Here is a 17,853-nt window from a genome sequence, read left to right as displayed (position 1 = left end):
ACATCACCGGCTCAAGGAGTGTCTCCCATCAGCCAGACAGGCCTCAACAAGGCAAACTCCGAAGTACAATAAAGCTGCCTTGGCCGATACTTTAATTTTTAATCAAGTTCTTCTTGTACAGTTTATATTAATGAACAGCAACTAAAGCCACCTGACACAATCTCCATCTTCCCTACAGCACTTTGGAGAACTGTCTACACCTTTGTTACACGTAGCATAAACACAATCTGTCAGCTACTTTTTTTCCAATCTCAAATAACGAGACGCCGTATACAGCTTAGAGAGCCGTATACCGTTATAACAAAGTGCATAAAACAGCTGATAAGGGTATCTAACTGTGAGTAAAGAATATAAAAACAGCCAACTTCAGCAAGATGTTGAGTACTGGATCTTTTATTTTGCTACTGCTAACGGAAGTTGTATCTGGTGCAGTAAGTATTGTTTGATCTAGTTTTATTATTTAGCCTCAGATAAAAGAAGGAGATGCATGCTTCAGATGATTTGTATCGATGATTGGCCACAATAAGACGACTTTCGGACAAAGCCGTCTCAACATTGTACATAGCCATGGGGGAATGGCATGCGTGGATTAAATATTAGAGGGGGTGGGGGGGGGGGGGGGAATTTCTATTGGCTAGGGGTCCAGTTGTTGGAATTTTGTGAGCACCAGTGAAATAGTCGGGGGGGGGGGGGGGTAATGAATTATCTTGACCAGACCATAATCGTCACATATATTTGTAAAGACAAACCAGCAATATTAATTTCGCACCCACATGTTACACTTTGTTAATCAATATTGTTTTGTATTAAGCAAAAATCGCTTAGTGTGGTTTTATTTCTTTTTAAAATTCTAACACGTGTTACAAGTTTAAATCAATTATGTTGGACATGAACAATCTTTATTACTGTACGACTACACAGTTTGTCGTGAATAAAATTAGCTATGGCAGAAAACTGAAGCTCTAGTTAACATTTATTGTATCAGTCGTTTTTTAGTGGGTGGAGAATGTAGATTATTTTATAGTTTAGCTCTCTTGATGATATTGTATAGGACAATACTATATGTTGACACACCGTCATAACCAGTGAACCAGTGTATAACATTTACAAAGACCACGCCTTCTTATATTATGGAACATATCTAGGGACGAGCCCCACCCCCCCCCCCCACCACACGAGTTAGGATTAGGGCTGTGGTTAGTAATAGATAATTCACCAACTCTACTTCACCAGCCGTATGGACAATTTCGTCTTCTTGATGTTTAAAGCAGCACACTGGTAATGAACAAACTAGCAACAACAAACCTACTGTGTATGTCTGCACACAATACTAATCACTAAGGGTTTAGGGTACGTTTATATTTCCTGAGGCGGATGACCTTTTTACAGCGTTAGTAGTGACCTTGAACAGTAGAGCTATCCACCTTGTCTTGGGATGATAGGCTTCATATGACATAAACAATATTATATGAATCTTTCTTCGACGATTCACACTATTCTCCTATGTTTTAACATGTGAATTAAACGTTGCTCAGGTACTCGTGACGTCAGAGCAGACGAGCGATGCGACCATAGTTGAGCTGACAGATGGTGCATCTACGGGTCAAAGTGGTGCAGGGCACAACAACAACAACAACACCAACAACGACAATGTGCGTAACGAGCAAGAAATAGCATTGCCACCACTAGACACGAACTCTCAACAGGTAACAACATCACTTGTCTTTTACTAAACATCCATAGGGTTGAAACTGTGACCACTTTACGGGAACATGTCAAAATTTTATATAGACCTACTTAATAATGAGAACGTACGACTGATTGTCAGAAAGTCTCGATTTTGAATCACGGGTTCAAGTCAATAGTACGTCCCCGAGTTCACCCAACTCTGATGAGTGCCTAACTCACGTGAGGGAAAGTAAAGGCGGCTGGGCATAGTGCTGACCACACTATCTCTTCATATGGCGAGGTCACAGAAACAAGTGAACTCTACTTCACTTGCCCTATAGACCGTGAGGTTTGAAAAGGAAACTTCACTTTTACTTTACTTAATAACATTATGTGTTTGTTTTGTTCATAGCCCTTAGTATCTCATAGTTTATAGGCTAGTTTTAAGTTTCACTCATAAAGTTTATAATGTTAAAAAAAATGAAAAAACTTAGTCAACAATAATTAGAAATTTGATTAAATAAAACAACTATGGATCTATGCCTTTTTTGTGATACTCTTAATATTTATTTACTCTAGAAACCATTTATTATGGATGAGATCACTAGCACTACAGAAACCAAACTTAAGAAGAGAATGGTTATTAAAGACCCCAAACACATCTGGCCCAACAAAACAATACCCTTCAAAATATTCAAAACCCATTTTACCAGAACACAACGGAAAGAAATCAAGAAAGCCATCAAAGAATGGAGAAACTACACATGTATTAAAATAAAGAAAGCGAAAGAATCGGATGTTAATTATGTAAAGATTAAAAAAGGGAATGATTGTAGCGCGGTTGTGGGCATGAAAGGCGGTCCACAAAGTATAGTCTTAACGGACAACTGCAGCAGTAAAGATCTTATACTGCATGAGATTGGACACACCATTGGATTTTATCACGAACACAACCGTCCGGACAGGGACGACTACGTTGAAATTATTTTACCGAACGTTGACAAGAAGTTGAAGAAAAACTTCGAGAAACAACTACCGGAAAATGTTACAATCACGGGCCCGTATGATTATTTAAGTATCATGCATTACACTCAAAACGAGCTGAGTAACAATAAGAAACTCACGATAAAGACCAAGGACCCAGCGTATCAAAAGCTGATTGGATGGGTGCCTGGGTTAAGCTTTTACGACATTAAAGCCGCGAATTTGTTGTATAAATGCGACGAACTTTGCATCAAAAAGCGAGTCTGTCCGGAGGAAGCGTTCGTTGGGAAAAACTGCAAATGTTGGTGTCCGGGAAACGGAACAGTCACTGTCCAAGCTTGCGATTCGATCCAATAATAAACGATTGAAAATAGTTATTATTGATAAAGAGTTTTCATCATTAATCTAATTTAAAATAAAATCCATGATCATATGTGCATGGAAATGTATGTCATCTATAGTTTGTTATCATAATTTGAACTATTCACTTTTACAGCCATTGGGCAATTGAAGTAGAGTTCATGATTCTTGACCTCGGCATATGAAGTGAAGGTGTGATCCGCACTTTGCCCAGCCAGAGTTTATTTCTCCAACACGAGTTAGGTACTTATCAGAGCTGGGTGGACTCAGGGACGTTGTAATTACTTAGACTCTGATTCGAACTAGAGACCTTCGGGTTTGCAGCTTAGGGCTTTACTGCTTAGGCCCCTCACGGTCCCTTTACAATTAAGTAATATGAATAGTCAAAACAAGACAGGCCCTCACCTGGAATCCACCAGGCAGGAGGAGGAGAGGCTGACCAAGAAAGACCTGGAGACGTGACCTGGAAGAAGACACCAAGAAGATCGGATACACCTGGGGACAGTTGGAGAGACTAGCCCTGGACAGAGACGTCTGGAAAGCTCTTGTCAGCGGCCTATGTCCCAGTAGGGACGACAGGCAAACGTAACGTAACTATGAATGGTACATTGAATAGTACTATGTAAATTTAAATAATTTGGCACAAATAAGGATGTATCCTTTAATTTCTTAAAATAAATTTTACTTTAAAAATGTTTAATTGACATTTTGATAGTGTTAATTGAAGGGAGAATGCTGAAATGGTTTAAAAAAATAAACATGAAACTTAGAGGAACAAAGACATTGAAACTCAGTCAATTTAAAGGTAACATTGAAACCTGAGACGGGGTGGCTTAGCGGTAAAGGGCTAGAAAGTCTCGAATTCTTATCTGGTTCAAGTCAGTAGACCGTCCGTGAGTCCACACAGCTCTGATGGGTACCTAACTCACGTTAGGGAAAGTAAAGGCGGCTTGGCATAGTGCTGACCACACTATTCTCTTCATATGCCGAGGTCACAGAAACAGGTAAACTCTACTTCACCTGCCCGTAGACCGTCAGGTTTAAAAGGGGACTTTATTAAAACCTTGAGTAAACAAAACAGTTATATCAAAACATGCATCATCATCATTTCAGTGGAACGAACCCTTGTAGAGCTCAGGGCAGCTAACACACATCCACATAGTCGTCGGTTTTAGGCGATTCCTTAAAATTTAGTCCTCGGAGTTTCCATTATAAACATTGACCAGTAATCTTCTGTGTTTGTTTTTAGTCGGTGCTTCCAAACTATCCCTAACTGTGCTTAGGCATTTTTATGCCTATGGCCAGTAAAATACTTTCACTATTTCAAAGCATTATAAAATAAAAGTTTAGACCAGAGAGAAGTATAGAAAAATAATAAATAGTTAAGCGTTTACTATTTAGAAGCATTAAACAAATTTGACCAATTTGAATTATGGACACATGGTTAAGCAAATGTAGTTAAACGTTTTATTGTAATCTTTGAAAGAGTAGCTAGATTTATATACAGATTTAACAAACAGATAAGCATTGTTGGCTTCATAAAAAATAAAATAAAAAATCATCAACAGAGGTCCTTTTTTAAATTAATGACAATTGCTTTTTTATTGTTTCATATAGTTCGAATAAAAATCATAAAAATCGTATCATCATAATGATCATCAGTTTAATTAATTAATAACACCTGGCTTTTCTTTGGGGGCTAACGACGAAGGTGTTTGTGGGATGCTTTTTCCTGCTAACTTGAGTGTTCCATTTTAGCGCAGTTATGTTCGTCGATTTTAACAGTGTGTGATACAACTAATCCCATCTCCTCAATGTAATTCTATTTCAGCCGTCTGATGAAAATTACAGGTGTTTCGAAATAAGTAGATGTTGTTTATGTATCAGGTGCACAATTCCAGATCATTCTCACAAAGCAGCTCAATCTGGATGACGGTTCAGTGTGTGAACGTGTTCAAGTAACCTTATATATATATATATGTATATATATATGTATATATATATATGTATATATATACATACATACATATATATATATATATATATTTATATATATATATATATATATATATATATATATATTTATGTATATATCTATATATCTATATATATCCATATATATATATACATATATATATATATATATATATATATATATATATATATATATATATATATATATATATATATATATATATATATATATATATATATATCGTCGCTTTGATAACTACTCTAGCCCTAGCCTCTAACCCAAAGCTAACTCATCTTTTAACGTATTTGCCACGTACCCAATTCATCATTATAAAATGTCCACATAATATTGGAAAATATAAGAAACAAAAGACAAATTTTTATAACCTGCATATGTTTATCGTGTTATCCTTACATTAGATGAGTATTTGCCACGTAGTAATACAGTTATAAATTGTTATTTAATTATACCTTCAGGTAAATAAACAATTTCAAGCAGCTTACTATTATTCTACACGCAGGTATACAATATTGTAACAAAATGCAAATAGTAAAGTAGTGTACACACGATAATGAACGGTAAGGTTTTGTACACAATGTATAGAGTAGTAAAGGGTTTACACAATATCCCGATATGTAAAGGCTTGTACACACGATAACGGGAGGTAGTTTTGTACACATTATATAGAGTGGTAAAGTTTTAATGCAAATATAGAGTGGTCAACTTTTGTGTACACAATATCAAGAGTGGTATTTTTTTTCTACACAAGATAACGAATGTGAAAGTTTTGTACACAAGATAACGAATGTGAAAGTTTTGTACACAAGATAGCACGTCATGAAGTTGTGTTCGCAATATAATTAGTGGTAACGTTATGTAGACAATATCACGAGAGGTATTATTTTTTTACTCAATATATAGTGTAGTCAATTATTTTTTATACTTAACTATAGAGTTGTAAACATTTGTAAACCATATAACGAGTGGTAAAGTTTCATGTACACGATAACAAGAAGTAATATGTATAACCATACACGTTTTATTACAACATGTTACTACTGCAATAATATAATCCCTGTTTGATTACAATCACCGAGATATATAAGATATTGAATCGCATGTAGCACGTTTCTATATGTATGTTTATTAATATGTTTATTGGTTATCGCATACATGTAGTGATTAGTTTTTTTAATCAACTATTTTAATTAAAACTGTATATCACTCATTAAGCTTCCACTGCACTCCTATAAATTGAAAATATTGGCCCTATGCGAAAGCGGTTAAAATATGTAACAAGTAGCTCAGTTTATTGCCCTAAATAGTTATCTCTTTGTTCATTTGATGCGGGATTCGACGAGTAGATGTAAATATGCTATGGAACATACTATTTTTAGAAGAGAGAACAAAGAAATATTGGGCAGGTTGTCGTGACAATGTGTGGGTCCAATGACATGTTCAACGTAATTAGCCATAGTGGAGTTTTAATAAAAGTGTGTTTATAACAAGCTGATTTAGACTCACAATAAAAGAAATACAGCTTTGAACTTCAGTTGTAATGTTTGCACATAGCAAATCTATTTTTATATCAAAGAAGATAATCCGTCAGCGTTAAAAAGACACATTTAATAATATTTCAAAAATAGTCTTTTATTAAGTTTGTTCGTCACATTACTGTACTTTTTATAAATAATAAATTTATGTATACTATGCAGTAATAATAACCCTTATCCTGCTCTTTTGTTTCTATTAGAAAAATTAAACTATGAAACTAAGCATATACAGAAAAGAGATAGTGTTGTTAGCTTGAGTCAGATACCAATCATTGCTTGATGGTCTCTCAAATCTTTGACTATCGGGTACAGAAGCCATACCCTACCACTCGATCACACAGTCACGTAATAGAAATCATCATCACCATCTTGTCCCGTTTGTGCCCAAGACACATGGGGAGATGAAGTAGAGATTATCATTTTCGATTATCTCGGCATACAAGGGGGAAAGTTTTCAACAATACACCGAACCGCCCTTGTTTCTCCAACTTAGGTCAGGTACCCATCAAAGCTGAGTGGAAGTCCATTAGGCTCCACCCTAAGATCCGAACTCGAAACTATGGGGTCTAGCAAGCGTAAGCTGTACTTTTGACCACGCCGTCCCTCTATAGAAGTCATAGTCGATCGGAATTGTTCTATGGGACGAACTTCTTTGTTATTTTAGGCGACTAAGAAAGCCGGCCAAAGAAAGACACAAATGCGATATTGTTGCTGCTCTACACGTTTTAGAACGCAAACAGAAACAAAGAACAATTCTTGTCTATAACCAAAGAAATGTTTTCAGGACTGAGTACTTCTATGCTTGCCAGTCTGGCTTGGGTAAGGGGTAATTAACATAATACATAACAAAACTCAAACCACTTTATAAAAACTTTATAGAAACACATACTACATAACACATTTAGTCTGAACCCAATGTTTTTAATTCAATTATTTCAAGTAAAACGCATTTAATTGAACATAAGCAATGGCCGAAATTATATTCATATCAAACTTAACAGATACATCAAAACCTTTAAGTTAAAGACAGGTTTATATAATTTAAACGAAACAGTAAACTATAAATGCTAGAAATAAAAACAACGAAGATGAACAGATAAAAGCACAAAATTATAAAACAAAACAAAAGATTAAGGAGTCCATCAATACACATATAATGCTTACTGTTTATTTATGTGATTAAAAAACTTCTTCACTTTCATATACAAAATACTTTATAGTATTTGAGAAAATTCGGGAAAATTCCTTGTCTTGTAACGTAGTTAATTTGAACTATTTTTGTAATTAAGATTGAGTTTATTTTTTATTTTTAAATATATTACATATTCAAACTTTATTTTGTTGTCAAAGTTACTTGAAGCAAATTTCTAAAACTCTAGCCCATACTTTTTCTGTCTACACTTTAGTATTGTGGACTATCTTTTTAAAGAATACTAAAATGAAAAGTAAATTGACGAAATTTTAGCGGTAATTAATGACTAATTATGCAATTAACCATTATAAGTTAATACCCCGGTAGCCGTAAAGCTGATGTAAATTCCAAAAAAAAAACATTAATTTTAATTCGGCAATGTTTCGCAATCTGAATTCAAACCTTTGTGATCGGCGAAGAGAGGGATTTTTTTTTAAAGATAGATTTTAAATATTTAAAATTTAATTCAAGATCTAAAATTCGTGTCATGGATTGATACCTTAAGATAAAAATCAAATTTTGAGCATAAAACAAAGATTGCATCAAATGATGCGAGTATTCCAAAAAAAAAAATCGCGAATTTACGTTCCGCAAAGTTTGATGGGGAATCTGTAGCTCCCTTGACACCAACATTTGCAATCTTTGCCTTTAAACGCACCCTCAGGGCATTTCCGTGATTTCGAGCAATGGTCCGCGCATTTATACAAGTGGTTGATTTTCATATAATCATGAAAGCTCACCCGCTTGGTTAAACCAATTTTATCCTGGAACTTAGGGTCCTTTGTTTTTATCGTGACTCCACCATTCCCAGACATATAGGTTGGACCGTAGTGCATGATGCTAAGGTAATCGTAAGGGCCAATGGAGGTAAAATCGTCGTGGGGCACTATATCAAAAGCATAAACCATCCCAACCTCAATATTGTTCCAAACTATTTCAACGTACTTGTCTCTGTCCGCGCGCATGTGTTCGTGTTGGAGCCCCAATGCATGCCCAATCTCATGCGCTACGGTAGATTTCCGCGTGCAGTTGTGGGTCAACTGAATCCGCTGTAGCCCCTCTACCCTCCCCACGTTTGATTCGCAGTAGTATGGATTTTTCGCGAAGTAAATCAAATCAGTGTTCACTTTGCTTGCCTGCCACATTCTGACACAGGTATACCTCGTCCATTCTTTGATGGCTGTGGTGATTCTGTTTTTTTCTCTGTCGGTGAATGTAGGATCTATTCTATAAGGAATAGCATTTTGTCGCCAATGCATGTCCGTGTTTATTACGGCATTTCTTTTTTTACGTCTCGGCGCTTCTTCTGTATTCTTGTCCATAGACATAGTGTGGGTTGCCTAGGGGAACATAAAAACTGCTCTAAAACAGGGTTAACAACATTGAGCTTCATTTCAAACAAATACAAATTTGTCTTTTTATTAATTTTAATACCGCCTTCTACTTGTAAGACAGTAATTCGGAACAAAAATAAAAAATAAAATCAATATATATATATATATATATATATATATATATATATATATATATATATATATAGAGAGAGAGAGAGAGAGAGAGAGAGAGAGAGGGAGAGAGAGATAGAAAGACAGAGAGAAAGATGTATGTATATACAGCAAGTTAGAAAACGAATTAAGTGTATATATTTAATACGTCCGTGTTCCAAATTATAATATTAGTAGTGTACCTTAAAATCGTTAAGAGTGTTTTAATTTTAAACTTGAACAATCTCATCTTGATTTGTATTTTACCAAGATACAAGGCAAAGAGTTCTTCCGTTTCAATAATCGTTTAATGCATACAGTAGACTCAAGAAATCCAATTTCGAACTCGACCCTTTTGAGTTGGCACTCGTAAGCTCTATCATCCGACTAAACGTTCCCTAACAAATGATACCTTAATAAATTTAAATGTAAAATAGATTTATTAAAAAAACCTTTCTGGGCCTTACCGGGGGTGTTCGCCATATTCCCCGGGACAGCAGGATGTCCAGCTCTTGACGCATGGGGTAGTCTTCCTTAGCGTACTCAGTGCATCTCTTGTTCCTGACTGCCCTGCCGGCGATGACCTCGTCCATCGTTTGACCTGATGCGTTTTGTGATTCGACGAGTACCTGAAAGAGATGATATATTGGTGTGGGGGGTATGGATAGGACGAGGACTGGTTTAGGTTGGGGCTAGGGGTGGGGCTAGGGCTAGGGCTAGGGCTAGGGCTAGGGCTAGGGCTAGGGCTAGGGCTAGGGCTAGGGCTAGGGCTAGGGCTAGGGCTAGGGCTAGGGCTAGGTCTAGGGCTAGGGCTAGGGCTAGGGCTAGGGCTAGGGCTAGGGCTAGGGCTAGGGCTAGGGCTAGGGCTAGGGCTAGGGCTAGGGCTAGGGCTAGGGCTAGGGCTAGGGCTAGGGCTAGGGCTAGGGCTAGGGCTAGGGCTAGGGCTAGGGCTAGGGCTAGGGCTAGGGCTAGGGCTAGGGCTAGGGCTAGGGCTAGGGCTAGGGCTAGGGCTAGGGCTAGGGCTAGGGCTAGGGCTAGGGCTAGGGCTAGGGCTAGGGCTAGGGCTAGGGCTAGGGCTAGGGCTAGGGCTAGGGCTAGGGCTAGGGCTAGGGCTAGGGCTAGGGCTATGGGCTATGGGCTATGGGCTATGGGCTATGGGCTATGGGCTATGGGCTATGGGCTATGGGCTATGGGCTATGGGCTATGGGCTATGGGCTATGGGCTATGGGCTATGGGCTATGGGCTATGGGCTATGGGCTATGGGCTATGGGCTATGGGCTATGGGCTATGGGCTATGGGCTATGGGCTATGGGCTATGGGCTATGGGCTATGGGCTATGGGCTATGGGCTATGGGCTATGGGCTATGGGCTATGGGCTATGGGCTATGGGCTATGGGCTATGGGCTATGGGCTATGGGCTATGGGCTATGGGCTATGGGCTATGGGCTATGGGCTATGGGCTATGGGCTATGGGCTATGGGCTATGGGCTATGGGCTATGGGCTATGGGCTATGCTCTATGGATAGGGCTATGAAATCAACTTTTTAAATTGATCTTTGGTAGACAAAGAAACGCAGGATTAAGTCTTGTTCAAAGGACCCTATGGCGCGTTACATGTTAACACGTAATAGTTTTGGAGTTAAAGGATATCCCATTTAAAAATTACAACTATAAAAAAAGAAAAAACTTGAAAAAAAACAACAACACTAAAACACATTGCTGTGGACCAAATTACCAATATTATAATAGAGTTAATCTGTTTATGGGTGGTTCTTAATGGCACCGATTCTAGCTACACAACTGTAGAACCGCGTCGAATATTTCACGAATTGCATTAACCGAACTCGTATTTATCTGGTTAAAAATGAAGCACACTAACATTCAACCACACAGAACAATGTTTAAATCTCACGTAAAATTTCCAAATTGTAAGACACATGGTGAAAGTAAATTCACCAACCCGCACCATTGTCATCATCAACTTGACCAACCCGCACCATTGTCATCAACTTGACCAACCCGCACCACTTTCATCAACTTGACCGACCCGCACCACTTTCATCAACTTGACCAACCCGCACCACTTTCATCAACTTGACCAACCCGCACCACTTTCATCAACTTGACCAACCCGCACCACTTTCATCAACTTGACCAACCCGCACCACTTTCATCAACTTGACCAACCCGCACCACTTTCATCAACTTGACCAACCCGCACCACTTTCATCAACTTGACCAACCCGCACCACTTTCATCAACTTGACCAACCCACACCACTGTCATCAACTTGACCAACCCGCACCATTGTCATCAACTTGACCAACCCACACCACTGTCATCAACTTGACCAACCCGCACCACTTTCATCAACTTGACCGACCCGCACCACTTTCATCAACTTGACCAACCCGCACCACTTTCATCAACTTGACCAACCCACACCACTGTCATCAACTTGACCAACCCGCACCACTGTCATCAACTTGACCAACCCACACCACTGTCATCAACTTGACCAACCCCATTCTCATCAACTTGACCAACCCCATTGTCATCAACTTGACCAACCCTATTGTCATCAACTTGACCTACCAACACCACTGTCATCAACTAGACTAACCCGCACCATTGTCATCAAGTTAATGAGAACTGACCGTACACGGTATAGTCAATGTACAATGGTATACAAAATACTTTTATAAAATAACTTACCGCGACATAAGCAAGGATAGCAAGCAGGAACATGATAAGAAATCCTTCGTTGGACATTGCGCTTCAATAGTTTGGTGAGGTTTGACGATCACTGTTTCTTGAATTAATGTAACTAGAGTCACTGAATCTCTACATCAGCGCTCTAAGCTAAAGCAGCCGTGTATTTTGTAACGTGGAAATGTAAGAGACAGAAAATAACGTACCGTAATACGTGTCCATTATGTATCATAGGCGTAGCTCATCTTTCTAAATGTCAAAATGTTGCAATCTCTACAAAATTTTTGACGTGTTGGCCACATTTAAGAATGAAATAAACGTTACAAACTATATACGTAGGTATATATATATATACATATATACATATATATATATATATATATATATATGTATATATATATATATATATATATATATATATATATATATATATATATATATATATATATATATATATATATATGTGTGTGTGTGTGTGTGTGTGTGTGTGCGTGTGTGTGCATGGGACTCCGTGGTCTATCAGTAGAGAGCTTAACTACTAACCGGAAAGTCTCGAGTTCGAATCCTGGTTCAAATCAGTAAATTGTCCCCGAGTCCACCCAGCTCTCATGGTTAGTTAACTAACGTAAGGGAAAGTAAAGGCGGATGGTCATATTGCTGACCACACCATCCCTTCATTTGCCAAGGTATGTGAAGCTAATGAACTCCTCTTCATCTGACCCATGTGTCTTGGGCAGGAACTGGCAAAGATGATATGCGTGCGTGTCTATGTGTGTGTGTGTGTGTGTCAGTTTGTGTGTGTGTCTGTGAATGTGTGTAGATCTATACCACACATAGAATGTAAGCCCAAGCTATTGCTCCAAACTAAAATCTAACTAAACCCTAACCCTAACTACGCCGCTGTCTAAGATGTCTATGTCTGCCGTTTACCTACATATAATCTTTAGGTCCCACCCCCCATCCCCCTACATCTCCACACCGCCTGTACAGCTACACGTATGTAATAAACAACTATATTAACCCGCATGGGACCAGCCATGCTATTTTACTAATTAAAAAATTTCTGTTACTTATTGCTAGATCACGTGTATGACGATTGCCCAAACCCCACCCAACTTAATGATCAGTCTAGAAACTTTCTGAATCTATGATTGTCCGAATATTTTCCGAATAACAGACTTTCCGAATATCAGGCTGTTGGATCAATTTTGTTGAGTATCGAAGTTTTCGAATATAAGATTATCTATTATCATACTGTCGGAATATTGGCTAGCTTACATAAAAATGTCGTATATTCGGAAAATCAGCTATTTGAAAAAAAACAATACTAATATTCGGACGTTTTGATATTCAGAAAATCAGAATATCCGATTTGTCTCCAATAACTTTTTTTCTTAAAAATGCTATAGTAGATAGGGTTTTACTGAAAAAAAAACAACCTGTTTCTAATATTTACAAATAATAATATTCATTTAGTAATTACAAGCAATCTTATTCTTCTTCGTTTTTAATTTTAGTGTTGGGAGAGATCCCCTTCCACAGCCTTTGTCCAACGAAGGAAGCATTTGTTTGATTTTGGAGTTATCTCTCCTAGAAGAGTGGCTGTCCCCAGCTAACGAGGCTCATCTGCCCCGAGGGTTCGAACTCGAACAAATTTTGGGTTTAGCTACCATAAGCTTTACCGACTCGACCACGCCGACCAATTACAAGAAATGAATCTTCGACAACTCCAATAATTAAAAAAAGACCACTTATCATTTACTTTACTAAATTTGAATTGTGTTGTATCTTGTAAGTTAAAGATTACTTTTGATGGTTGAAAATGCATGATTATATTTTCATGCCATAGCCCATTCGGTGAATCAGAGATTTGGCATTCCGGGATATAACAGATTTAATAACTTGTCAATGCGAGGTTTATCCTGAATACACTTTAACTCACTGTGTCAAGCTTATGTATAGGGGTAATAATAAAATATTAAATTCCTTTACCAAGCCACGTAAGATTATCCTGGTAATTTCAATTTTTAATTAGCAGTTTTCTATGAGATTGAAAAAAAAAATATCCGTTATTACATTCCACATTTTAAATTATTTCTAGAATAATTACTCAGTTGAATAAAATGTGTTATTTTATATTTGTTTTGTATGCTCTCCTTCTTACCATTACAAAATTATGTATTATATCGAATATATTTAAAATAAAATGAAGGTTTCGTTTGAGTCTAATTTTAAATTGGAGCAAATTTAATTTTCCCTATCATGTCAGAGTAACATATTTTAGGACATGAAATTGTCTTTCCTTCTTCTTCTTCATCATCTTCTTCATCTTTTTACTTTCTCGTATATGCTACAGAGTATTAAGGAAGTATCGATAGCTTGCTAAAAAAATAATATAAAAGTTTGACAGTTTTAACCGTTTTACACCTCAGTAAATCATATAAGGACTTATGAGGGAACTTATTTTAATCGGGCAAAAAGTCTAAATCCAGATTTATCAAAATTTTGCCGTTTTACGCGTCACCGAATCGGAAAAAACAGGACTTTCAACCAATGAGAGGACATGATGTCTTGTAGGTTCGATTAGAGGAGATACTGTCCTGTAGATCAACCAATCAGAGGACATAATGTCCTATAACTTTAGCCAGAGGAAATAATGTCCTACAGTTACAACCAGAGGATATATTGTTGGGTAGCACCGACCAATAAAAGGTCATACTGTCCTTGCGAGTATAAATTAAATACTATTTTTTGTATAGTCGACGTTTTCAGAGAATAACTATCTTGAATTATCAACCATTAAAAAACACAACAAAGCTTTTATAAATGACAAAAGTATTCTCTTAATTTTTTTATTGCATTCAGTTTAAGGGTTAAATAAATTATACATTTTTCCAATTTTTAGCAGTGGGATGGAGTGGCCTTTAAATGCACCGGGGGGGGGGGGGGGGGGGGGTAGAATGCCGAAAAAAATACATTGTTAATTTTTTCTATTTCTGCGCATCTTCCTTGGTCTTTTGCTGGGCTTTTAGTTTGGTTTAGGACATGAATACATCAAGTTGACCTTTTCAATATCGTAACGACTCAGGTGATAGCCCGATCCTATTACATTTTGATATGTGGGGTCCTTCGTTCTGATCGTGGTTCTGTTATTCGCAGAAAATTCTTTGCCGGAATAGTGCATGATGCTGCGATAATCGTACGGACCAGTTATGTCTGCTTCGTCTTCGTATACTTTCATGAAATTTATCTTCTCCTGCGCTTGAATATTTTCTTCCAAGATTTCAACAAAGTCATCCCTGTCTGGACGGTTATGTTCGCTGTGTAAACCTATAGCGTGGCCGATCTCACGAAGAATAACGCGGTAGTTCCAGCAATCAAGGGAAAGGGATATTCTTTGCTGGCCGCCAAGCATACCTACAGGAGAGCCACAGAACAATCCAGCTTCGAACTGAATATAATTGTGATCCGATGGATTTGTTTTAACAAATGTAATGCAGGTTTTTTTTCTCCATTCTTTAGTTGCTTTTTAAATTCTGTTTCTGACTTTTTGGGGTAACTGACGAGGAATGATCTTGTAAGGTATTCTATTGTCGATCCAATAGTACAGCCTGTTTCTAATAGCAGTTGCCCGTTTTACGTTCGTGTGTTTCGGGTTCTCGTCGTTCGTAATAAAAGGGGTACCCTAAATTAAAAAAAAATATGTTAAAATTAAAATTATATATATATATTTATTTATATATCTATATATCTATCTATATATATATATATATATATATATATATATATATATATATATATATATATATATATATATATATTTATATATATATATATATATATATATATATATATATATATATATATAGTCATTTATTTATTTGACTATGAAGATTTCGATTGTATATAAGTAAATACATCTTTTCCTATCTGTATAGATGTATGACACGGTATTGAACTCAATATTTGACTAAAAACACTGAAGTTGGTACCTGCATTTTGTCGTTCAGTTGTGGACGACTGACATTACTGGCTCCTTGGTTTCCAGTAATATCTCCGCTTAGCTCTAATGACGCAGAAATATTCTTAAACTCTTAAACAAAAAAAACAACGTTATATTTTAGATAACATGTTTTAATACAAATAAATGGGGCCAAAAATGTAGTTACGACTGAATGTTTACTCCTTAAAATCTGTACAAAGACCAAACAAAGGTAAAAAAAATATATTTCTTTTTTTAGAATTGCCACGTAGTCCAAGCACTAAAGAATGACAGAATAGAAAGCAGCGAGTCATCACAATACAGCACCAGAATGTTCTACCTAATTATCTAATATAATTAATGAAATTTAACAAGAAAAAGAAGAACAGCTCTTACCGTGCAAGAAACAAAGGCTCCTAGCAGGGACACGAAAATGACTCTAAAACTAGCCATCGTGTTTTGACCTATTGATAAAGCCGCTATTGTCACTGTAGCTCTTTCAAGCAATCAATACAAACAAGGGATTGTAAATTTAGATTTACGTTAATCAAAGGGATTGTAAATTTAGATTTACGTTAATCAAGTTCCCATCACTCCATCCTCTCTATCTTAGTAAAGAATTAAAATACAGATACATTACAAACAATTACTGTAAACCATATTGAAGTCAGTTTTTTTAGTTAAACGACTAATGAGGTTTCTTTTTGGATTTTTTTTTTTCAGATTAACTATGTCACTACAGCCAGGGTTTCTTACAGAACTTTTCTCTCCAGGAGGGGGGGGGGGGGTTGGCGGTGGACTTTCTTCCCCCCCCCCCCCCCGCGACCCCTCGGAAGAGATGCCTGTAAGAAACTCTGACCACCACAGTATCACTAAATATTTCTAGAAGTAGTGGCGTAGGCAAAGGGGGGGGGGTAGTGGGGGTTATAAACCCTCCCGTGGACTGACACCCCTATATATATATATATATATATATATATATATATATATATATATATATATATATATATATATATATATATATATATATATATTATACAAATATTTGAACCCCTCCAATGACCAATTCCTGGCTACGTCACTGTTTAGAAGCACGCCAGGTATTAGAGCAGCAAGTTTATCAAAATATTTTAAGTAACTTAAGATGAATGTCTTCAAACTAGACTATTGATAAATATGTATCAGTCTTATTATACATTGATAAAGAATACAGTAAAACCGTATCGAACAAAAAGCCTGTATGCAGTAAATTCGTTCTGTAGTTATCGAACTTTTTTAAAGCAGCCTAGGCTATACACAAAAGAGTCGAAGTCCATAAGTAATTAGTCGCCCATGCTTTTAAATTTTGACAGTTGCTTTGTTAATGATTGATGCTTGGGTATTTAACCATTCATTTGTTTCCAGCATACATAACAATATAGTGGTAAAAGCTGTCCAAAGACAAAAGACAATGTTCAATAATATATATATATATATATATATATATATATATATATATATATATATATATATATAATATCTATAATGTTCTTTAATGTTCCCCTACTCATGAATTATATAGTTTAGTTAACTTTCGAATCTGATAATTCATAGGGCAGGTAAAGTATGGTACACCTTATTTCTAGTGACATCGGTCTATAAAAGGATAAAAGATCACATATCATTCTCTACCGGGATTTTTTTTAAAACAAAATCTTATACAATTTATGTAAAGTAGGCCTATATATATTATTGAATGTAAGTTAAGTATCATTAGTATCTTTGTCTTATTTTTTTTGTCGACGCTAACGTTGTTCAACTCTATCTGATACGACTTTTAAACTTTTAGTTTTACTGTCGTTAGTTGTGACCAATAAGTTTCCTTACTGCTGATCCCTCAGTTAAAGGTGATTGTACGCGTAGTATTCTATGTATAGCAGAGTACCTGCGCACAACTCTATGTA

The 17,853-nt window shown here is 36.6% G+C and overlaps 2 protein-coding genes across 2 annotated transcripts; one reads left to right on the top strand and one right to left on the bottom strand.

The window, feature by feature from the left end:
• Positions 1-374: 374 nt before the first annotated feature.
• On the top strand, positions 375-3,197 carry LOC131957881 (bone morphogenetic protein 1-like). Its single transcript, XM_059322695.1, has 4 exons — positions 375-431; positions 1,536-1,706; positions 2,248-2,729; positions 3,149-3,197. Exons 1-4 carry the CDS (start codon positions 375-377, stop codon positions 3,195-3,197), a joined length of 759 nt encoding a protein of 252 aa, XP_059178678.1.
• Positions 3,198-7,786: 4,589 nt separating this feature from the next.
• Positions 7,787-12,097, bottom strand: LOC131957877 (zinc metalloproteinase nas-13-like). Its single transcript, XM_059322688.1, has 3 exons — positions 11,932-12,097; positions 9,684-9,845; positions 7,787-9,072 (listed from the first exon to the last, which is right to left on the bottom strand). Exons 1-3 carry the CDS (start codon positions 11,986-11,988, stop codon positions 8,314-8,316), a joined length of 978 nt encoding a protein of 325 aa, XP_059178671.1. The 5' UTR covers positions 11,989-12,097; the 3' UTR covers positions 7,787-8,313.
• Between the last annotated feature and the right edge of the window lie 5,756 nt (positions 12,098-17,853).

Source organism: Physella acuta, unplaced genomic scaffold, assembly GCF_028476545.2.
Source record: "Physella acuta isolate Inbredline_101_S28 unplaced genomic scaffold, ASM2847654v3 ptg001275l, whole genome shotgun sequence".
In the NCBI taxonomy this organism is placed as follows: domain Eukaryota; kingdom Metazoa; phylum Mollusca; class Gastropoda; family Physidae; genus Physella; species Physella acuta.
Note: the sequence above shows the minus strand (reverse complement) of the source record. Positions and strands in the feature narration are given on the sequence as shown.

What these genes read in the sequence shown, in the direction of transcription:
- LOC131957881 (XM_059322695.1), top strand. Translation starts at nt 375, where the DNA reads ATGTTGAGTACTGGATCTTTTATTTTGCTACTGCTAACGGAAGTTGTA. An exon ending in CGGAAGTTGTATCTGGTGCA is followed by an intron (nt 432 to 1,535) that starts GTAAGTATTGTT and finishes AACGTTGCTCAG; the next exon opens with GTACTCGTGACGTCAGAGCA. An exon ending in AATGTTACAATCACGGGCCC is followed by an intron (nt 2,730 to 3,148) that starts GTATGATTATTT and finishes TCACTTTTACAG; the next exon opens with CCATTGGGCAATTGAAGTAG.
- LOC131957877 (XM_059322688.1), bottom strand. Translation starts at nt 11,988, where the DNA reads ATGTCCAACGAAGGATTTCTTATCATGTTCCTGCTTGCTATCCTTGCT. An exon ending in CTATCCTTGCTTATGTCGCG is followed by an intron (nt 9,846 to 11,931) that starts GTAAGTTATTTT and finishes CATCTCTTTCAG; the next exon opens with GTACTCGTCGAATCACAAAA. An exon ending in GAATATGGCGAACACCCCCG is followed by an intron (nt 9,073 to 9,683) that starts GTAAGGCCCAGA and finishes ATGTTCCCCTAG; the next exon opens with GCAACCCACACTATGTCTAT.